General features: G+C 37.1%; 1 protein-coding gene across 1 annotated transcript; it reads right to left on the bottom strand.

Annotated features, from left to right (window-relative positions):
* Positions 1 to 1522: 1522 nt before the first annotated feature.
* LOC148106417 (uncharacterized) lies at positions 1523 to 3199 on the bottom strand. The gene is made up of 3 exons (XM_087844538.1): positions 3185 to 3199; positions 2312 to 2715; positions 1523 to 2029 (listed from the first exon to the last, which is right to left on the bottom strand). Exons 1-3 carry the CDS (start codon positions 3197 to 3199, stop codon positions 1753 to 1755), a joined length of 696 nt encoding a protein of 231 aa, XP_087700664.1. The 3' UTR covers positions 1523 to 1752.
* Positions 3200 to 9343: the final 6144 nt, after the last annotated feature.

The following is a 9343-nucleotide window of genomic DNA, read 5'->3' as shown; positions in this document are numbered from 1 at the left end:
TATAATTTGAGCACAGGAGCACATGAGAGTTTTATTTTATTTTCGAAGCACTTTCACAATTCATTGTTTAGTAAATACAAGGCAGACGTAAGCCTTGTACCTTTGAAAGCATATACTTTAAGCACTTTGAACAAACTGCTTTCTAGCACTGAAAAGAGTATGAAAACATTTTAATATTTGCTTTCTTTATTTAAAAAACGATATCTATTTATAACAAAACACAAATAAAATGCATATGTGGAGCATTTGGAGCACCGAGGCTTGTGGTAAACAGTCATCGGCACCATGTGGCCAGAATATAAATGTTTATGCATGTACAGTAGCTCCTGTACATGAAATTAAACACGTTTAAATACAAATGTGTACTTTTAGAACTTGTGCTAAAAGTAAAAGAGAACTGCTGCACTGCCTAGAAACTGGGTGGTTATTGCATTTTTAAGACTCAAAACATGTAAATTGAACAAAATAAATTTATGTTTCTAAGGTGAACATAATAAAATCATATAAGACCTGCATGAAATTCACCAACTTAGCACCTCTTAAATGTATTCTTGTTGATATGACATGTTACAATCTAACAAAAGTAGTTAATTGCCTTAAAGGCAGATAGACTCACGATATCACAAGATCTCGCGAGATTTTACCACAGGAGGCAGAAAAGCACACACGTGGTTTGCTTCACGGTCATCTTGAAAAGGTAAGAATGTGATTGTTCTGGGTCATTTTGACCCAGCATTTTCAGTTTCTTGTATTTGGGTGTTTTTCTGTATTATGTTTTATTTTCTGAGTCAGAGGACGTTGATAAAAGCACCGCCACTACCATAGCAGAGACAGTCTTGGGAATCTGTGTCATTCGATCAGGTGCGGAGCCTGGCAATGACCCTCAGGATGTTATGATTGTTCTAGAGAGGGTGGAAGTGATGGGTGAGTTGGGCACTGTAGCTTTTTCAGTGGCAGTGTTGCTTGGCATTCTCTATTCACTAAACCTGAGCTACCATCCTGAACTCAGGCACTGCAGAATATTCTTATGGAATTGGATGTATACAAACTATCCAAAACAGTACAGGTTCTCAAAACACTACTCTCCTGTTGAGAAATGTTGCCATTACAATAGCTACACCATGTAACAGGACCATGAAGCTGAAATAACTGCAGCGAAATGGTACCATGCATTTTTTTTTTTTTTTTTACATTTTCAGAAAAACAAAATTGGTGCTTTTTGTTTTTTGAAAGTGCATCTGTTTGACCTTCAAAGTAGTTGTATAAATAATCAGAAAGATTTAAATAGTTATACCTTTTTGAGTGTATATAGCCATTTTTTCCCATCTGTGCACTCCACTAATGCCTGCTTTATTTAAGTGGTTTATGTTGAGGTAACTTGTTAATGAGTAAAAAAAAATTTAAGAGTTAATCAGCAGTAATGCTGTTTGAATAATTATAACCATCATAAACAACCAATTCATCTCAACATGTATTTGCTCAAAAATTAATTTATTACGAGAAACACATCTTTAATCATCGAAACAAGGAAAAGCAACAGTAGATAAATGGAAGTATCTCTTTTCTGGAAGGTGTGGAATTTCATCAGGTGGGTGTGGTGAAACCTCATGAGCAGTTACACTGTGAGGCCTTTCTGTGAATGCTGAATTTAGGTGTTTCCTGTAGTTACTAGAAACTCCAACAGGTGGAGGACTTGGAAACCGTGGAATATACTCCGGGAGGCTGAGAGGCATCAAATCAGACCTCTTATCATCAGGACAAGGGAAAGAAAAGATACTTGTTTTCAGCAGGTGGAGGACTTGGAGATCGTGGAATATATTCATCATCCACAAAAGAAACACTTGAATATCTGTGCTTTCTACAGTGACCTAACTCTGCAGTGGGTGGAGGTCTTGGAGGCAGAGGAACATCACAAGGAGACATGAAAAAGGCCACTTCATCATCCAGGGAAGAACAGTCATTTTTAAAATCTGGATACATGACCTTATGAGTGTCCTTTGACTGAAACCAGGCATCAGCAGGTGGAGGACTTGGAGACAGTGGGATATATTCCAGGAGGCTGAGAGGCATCAAATCAGACATCTCATGTTTTAGGGAAGCAAGGCACTTTGTCTCAGGAGGTGGAGGACTTGGAGACAGTTGGATGTATTCCAGCAGGCTGAGAGGCATCAAATCAGACCTCTTATCATCAGGACAAGGAAAGAAAACATACTTGTTTTCAGCAGGTGGAGGACTTGGAGATAGTGGGATATATTCCAGGAGGCTAAGAGGCATCAAATCAGACATCTCATGTTTTACTGAAGCAAGGCACTTCTTTTCAGTAAGTGGAGGACTTGGAGGCAGTGGAACATCACAAGTCATCAGCCTAATGCGTTTAGGCATCAAATGTTCCTCTTCATCATCCACAGAAGAAACACTTGAATATTTGTGCTTTCTACAGTGACCAAACTCTGCAATGGGTGGAGGTCTTGGAGGCAGAGGAACATCACAAGGAGATATGAAAAAGGCCACTTTATCATCCAGGAAAGAACAGTAATTTTTAAAATCTGGATGCATAACCATATGAGTGTCCTTTGACTGAAACCAGGCATCAGCAGGTGGAGGACTTGGGACCTCACATACAGGTTCCCTGATAGGTCTAAACATGAAAAAGGGAACTTCATCGTCCAGAGCACAATGGTCTTCATTTGATGAATCTGGGTGCTTGTCCTTTGTCTTTGGAGGAGGCAGACTTTGAGCCAAAGGGATCTCGTGTTGCAAAGAAACATTCAGGTCACCTGACGTTTTGCTCTCTGGTTCCAAAAAATCCTTGGACACAAAGGACACACAGTAGTATTCCCTTGGTGGTGGCAGTAAGATCCCCACATCGTGGAAGCAGTCCTTGCTGCACACAAAACAAGAAAAATCAGCAGCTGATTAGTTTTGCAACATATGATGCAAACAGATGTTTTAATGTCCTTTCCTTCTTCTTTTTTTTTTAATTGAATAGCAAACATACCTGTCAGTGCTGACATGTGAGTTTGTGTGTGAGTCAAATGTCTTAAGATGGGGAATTTACTTTAAAAAAAAAAAAGAAAAAGAAAAAGAAAAGAAAGTTTATTATTATTAGTAGTAGTATTGTATTTTTCTTTAAGAATTCACATGATTTAATCTTTAGAAACGGACGCGGTGGAGGGTAACTTACCACAGCTCGAGACATTTTATGCGTCAGTCAAGGCAAAGATCCACGCAGGATTTGGTTTCTCTGTGTAACATTACAGGACAGTTGTCATACATTTTCAAGTCAGTTTGATAAATTCATATCAAACTTATCAAACTGTATCATTAAAGCATTGTTTAGATGGATAAATATGAAAGAAATGAAGATAAAAACAGTAACAGCTGGCAATCAAGGTAAAACAACCTTTTTGGAAAAGGTCTTAATCATTATTGTTTAAAAATAAATCTTTCAGTCCTTACTTCAGTGACTTGTTTGAAGTTGCTGTGCTTGCTGTCGGTCGCAGACTAGCCGCAGTTTTTGAGTAAAGTTTGCAAGAGATCAAATATTGTGTCTGTTCAGTACCAACGTAATGAGGAGACTGGGTGCAGGTTTGGAATCCTGAGTGACAGAAGAATGCAGAAAAATCCACAATGCAGCAGTGCTTGAATTTGGATTTGTTATTGTTTTAATAACAATAACGACCAGGATCATTCCATAGCAACACAGTGATGCCCAATCAAATGTCAGATACAAGGGATCTGACATTACACATCCAACAGCACAGCAAAGCAATGGGCATCAATGCCACAAGTCAGACCTTAAAAAAATACCTGCGTTATATAACGGCACACTGACAGTGTCTCATAAAAATGATATTCATTTTAATTTAATTTTAATTAGATCTGTCCAGAGCAATATCCCAGCAGTTTAAGTGAGTTGATGCTATACTCTGGTCAAGAAGTGTTTTCTTTTCTTTTGTAAATTCAATAATCTTTCATTTAAAAACATAATAATTTTTGAGCAGTGTATTTAAATCGCTAATATGCGTGTAATTTAAAATAAAATACATTATTATTTAATTTTTGCATTTTTGATTATGTTTTCTCCTTCAGTAGTGTTTTCATATTTCACTATGCTCTCACTCATGCTTGGTTATATTAATATGTATTTCATCTGTATATGATAAAGTGCTTTGTTACATCCGACAGAGCAAGAGCTCATCTGGGGACCTGTCTTCTCCTGTTTTTTGCTTATTTGTGGGGTTTTTTTCCCCCTATAAGCTACAGTCCAATTAGCTGCCCATCTTGAATCAGTGGAAGCTTGAGAAGTGACAAAAAGCCTATCCTTCACCTCTGTCTCAGCCAGTGGAAGCTGGTAGAAATCATGCTGGATGTTAGAGAGAATGGGAACACTCCAATGCATTGCAATTTTCTTGCTTATCCTCATAAAATGTCTTTGGAAAAATAAAAAAAAAAATCTTCTAATTCTAAACACTTTTTTCCGTGGCAGATATGTTGAATTATCAATCAACAGGTACAAATAATTTAAGGGAGATGCTAATTTTTTTGCAGACTAGGTCACTTTATGGAATTTGACATCGTTCACCTTTCCACAAGAAATGATTGATTGTCTGTTCCCACTGAGCGCAGATGGCCATGGTGTACATGTTGAATACGGCCTTGTCAGGTGGAAAGCGTCACCCCAGGCTTGCTATGTGAAATGAGTAAAGGGCCATGGTAGAAACAAGAAGGATCTCTACCTTAAATAAAAGCTGGGAATAGAATTAACCTTGAGACTTCTCAGTAACAAGATAAGCCTCTCAGTCCAGTGAGTCAACTTTTTAATCACCAAAGGAAAGCTATACCCTCAAATTTAATGTCAACTTAAGTGGCCATAGTATAAAAATAAAAATATCAGAATTTCTGCAATTACTGTAGTTAGGTCAAACACAAACTTCCACTGATGTAGTGGTGGTGATGATGTTTATTATTATATAATAATGTGTTCATTTTATATAATGAACACATTATTACAATATCCATGAAGTAAGTCAAGTACTTCTAAATGCAATGCGATATTGTGGATGTTTTCAATGTTGGGTGTAATATAATAGTAACACAGTAGTTGAGTAAAACTGCAATCCTGCATCTCCACATTATTCTCCTTAGAGAAAAAAGAGGTAAAGTAATGATTAAGTGTACTAAAGATCAGCAGTCTCATTTGATTCATAATTATGTTGTTCCTTGGGTCTTCAGTTATGTGAATGATGAGCTGATAGAAGAAATTGTCAAACATAACTGTTTTTTTCTCTTTTTTCCCCCCTGTGGACTTCAATTAGTGTGGAGGGAGGAGAAAGGGTTGTCTCTAACTTGTGGGGATTGGGAAAATAAACATACTTTTATTTTTATTGCTTGAAGCAAGTAGAACATGACACTAAAGTGAAAACTACTCACAGGCCAGAAACATGGACCCTTTGCAAATATCTGCACAGACAGCATGCAAATGCAAAGATAACAGTGAAGAAACCCGAGTGATGTTAGAGCTGATGCCAACCCCAGCCAAGTGACCCTTGTTGGAACTTCAACAGGTAACAAAAGCATTGCTGAACAGTGAGGCTGTAGCCTCCGTTTATTCCATTGCTAACTGCAAAGTTCTCTCGGGGCTTGTTTTAAATTTATCATCAGCTTTGTGTTACTACTGGAAGAAAAAATAGAAGAAAGCTCTTCTGTGTGTCAGTAGGGATTTGTGCCAGTGTGTGAGCAGGCCTTGTTATGGATTAAAGTAAAAGTAATCTAACAAGTAGTGTAACAAATTACTTTCCCCATCATATGTTCCTTTTTGGGGGTAACAAGTAATCTGTATCCATTACCCTTTTCTCTTTGTAGTTTTTTTGTGAAGTCTTTGTACACTGAAGATGAAAGTTTGTGTACAACCCCGTGAGGACAAATGAGAAATTATTGATAAATGTTTGCAAAACAATACACAGAGCACAGATTTACTCATGGCTTTGTCCTAAATTGAACCTATGCTACTTGGTCCTGACTTCAAAGTTATAACTCATTTGCACATTTTATACATTATAAAGTGAATTGCAAAATTTGATTAGTCTATTATTTTTTATCTTCAACTTATCTATAGCACAAACATTTTGAAAGGTTCACCTCCTCATTTCTTTTCATTTTATGTAAGCTTACAACAAATAGAAGAAAAGACGGGATATGTGGAATTTTTTCTAAATCATCAAGAAAGAACTCAGTGTCCCTTAGTGAATGATTTCCTGTTGCTGAAATGCACATGTGATGTGAAACAGGAACTGAGCCAAGAGCATGCAACATATTGTTCTTTTTGTATTCCCTTTCTTTTGTGCTGATTTTTCCAGAAATAAGTATATTCATGGTAGACTCATAAAATTGAAAAATACATTTTTTTATGTCAGAAGAGTGTTAGTTGATTATTTTTTGTAGTGCCGGAGAGAAAAATCATAAAGTTCATACACAAAATTTTTGTCAAACTATCTCAAACTCAAAAAACAATAGAACTTTTGCATTTAGAAAATGCATTACCTGTGATAGGGAAGTCAGTGTTTTGTTTTGTTTTGGGGGGGGGGCAGGCTGCAGAGACACATGGTGCCTGGCACTGCCATTTACGGCAGTATACTTTACAATTGAAAGTGTTTTTATGTTTGTAGGAGAGCTGATTTTGCGAACACAATACCTTAACAATCATGGAAAATACAGACATAAAACTAAGCAGGTATATGCAGGAGATCGAAATCTACAGTCATGGTCGATGGTATGGGTTGTCGCATGTATGTTTACTGACTAGGAGATGATGTTTAGGAGCCTTTTGTCCTTTGTTTGTCATGGTGAAAGTCAAGGGTCTTAACCTTACAATTTAAAGCACTTGCACTAATAAGTTAATTGAATTGACCTGAACTGTGTGCAAGTGCAACTTTCGTGGATCTCCAAAAGTTGATCCTGTTCATCTGGATGTAGCGTTTTCAGTGGGAGAAACGCTTCATCACTCATCCATGTGACTTCTTCAGTCTAAGCTGACTGCAGGTTTTCATGAATACATTGGGTCTTTTTTTGTTTGTTTAAACTAAATCCATTATGTTTGAGACTTTAGTCACAATCACAAAGTGTGCAAAGTTACCATTACACCTGTAAACCTGGCCCACTCAATCTGGCAGTCTTCAGTTAGCTTAAATGCCATTTTAAGACATTGACTAGAATAACATGCATTCATCAACTCTATGTTTTTTGATTATGCTTTGATAATGTGTTCTTAATATTTTGGTGTGAGGTGAGTTAAAATTGATAAACTGATAAAAACCAGTCTTGTGTTACATTTAGTTTCCTAGCTTAATTTATATGTTTATGTTGTACACAAAATAATAAACCTTTAGCACAAGACGTCCCCAGAAAGCCACAGATTATGATCCAACTGTCTCTCCTGGCAACCGAAAAATACATTGTCATTGCAGCTGTAAGACACAGACATAACCATCCACTCTCAATCAAACTATACTACTATCAAGTGAAGGTTTTCATTTCATTTCATAGAGACAGTAGTAACTCATGCACACAACAAATAAAGCAACTGCTCTGCAACATAAGGGCTACTGTCCACATTTAACATCATTAACACAACGAGAAAATCGGACAAGATCTGTCATAACTGTTTCTCAGCTCTTTTACAAGTCTTCTTGCCCCCTCTTGTCATTATGGGCTCATGCCAAACAACTGCAAGGACATATGCAAATGACTGTAGCTAACAGGAGATAAGTCTTTGGCACCACCAGTGGGTCTGACAGATGCTACAGACAGACACACACCATAGAACATTTTGTCTCGTAGAGGCAAAGCAGGCATCAGGGCTAAGATTTGGTGGCTTTTGACTGGCTAACGAGATTCTGGCATCTTGACTGCACAGTGATCAGGGTGAAACAGAGCAGTATGAATTGTCATGGTTCAAATTTGCCATGTTGAAATAGACAGACATGCTGGCTGGCATTTCCAAAAACGATGGAGTCAGTGTTAATGGTATACGATATAATATAAGATATAAGCCATGAATGGAGCTGTTACATTATCCAAAGAAAGATTTTTTTATTCTCAGCAGATGCTGGGAGTAAAAGCGTAATAATTGAATGATTAGTTGAACATAAATACTGGCTTTGTGTTTTATATTAAACATTACACATAAAATCAGCACATTACAAGCTAATCTCAAATGGAATACTGCAATATAATAATTTTGTTACTGCTATTTTCACTACCCCTCCAATATTTATATTACGTTATGGCCATATTATGTACAATTTGCTTCCATGTACTACAATTGAGCCTCTTCATAGTTTTCAGTCATTTTCTCTATTTCTGTCTGTGCGAATGAATTTATTTTGGCCTTGCTTTCCTTATCAGCATTATACCATTATGGTGTGACAAAATGCCTCAAATGCATAGTACCACACTTATTTGCATCTCATTTTTATGTCCATTCAGTAATTGTGATGATTCAACATTTTCTTTTCATAATTGAATTTCATTGAGTGAAAAAAGGTGCACTGAGGCAGAGTGACTGTCTGCCCTATGTGTTCATACATGTGGAAGAATACGTCTATAACTATTTATCTTATAAATTTGTTTTCTTTTTTCTTTTTTTTTTTTGCTGAGTCTCACTTAGGAATGGGAATCGAGAACCGGTTCTTGTACACAACCGGTTCCCAGCAGTCCAATTCCCTGGAATCGTTAGTCTGCCTGCCTATCGATCCCGCTTATCGATTCATGCGCTCTCGCTACGATTAGCTGATTTCAGTTTGTGTGCCACAGTGTGCAGTGTGGATATGGACATTACTTATTTTTATTGCACAAAAAGCTGAGAGTGTGGTGGTAAAGTAAAGACTGCTCCAGGACATTACACTGTTAACACAACTTGTACCTGCACAGATAGCATGCTAATGCTAAGTCAAGAGCCCAGAGTGATGTTAAAGTTAAGTGCTCAGTAAATGTTAAAGTGAGCCATCATTTGTGGTGAAATCAGCTACTGCTGAACTTTTACAGTTAACAAACTGAAGGCCGCAGCTCCGTTTTTACCTTTTCATGTTTCTAAAGTATCCTTGTGCCGTTCACTTTAAACTGTGTTTGTGCTGGTGTCATCATTGACTTGTGCTGTTAGCTTTGTGTTCATATCTAAATACTAAGAGAAAGATCACGTGTGTCCTTATTAGGATAGGGATTTGTGTTGGTGTGTGGGGCTGTAGCCTGTAAGTTTGTGTTGCTAAATGGTAATTAGCCATTAACCATGTGTTTCAGATCATTTTACAGAGTAACATGAAAGTAAACAAGCAATATAACAAAT

The sequence above is a fragment of the Neolamprologus brichardi genome, chromosome 1 (genome assembly GCF_056152115.1).
Source record: "Neolamprologus brichardi isolate AB-2024 chromosome 1, ASM5615211v1, whole genome shotgun sequence".
NCBI lineage: Eukaryota > Metazoa > Chordata > Actinopteri > Cichliformes > Cichlidae > Neolamprologus > Neolamprologus brichardi.
This window is presented reverse-complemented; position numbering and strand designations above follow the sequence as displayed.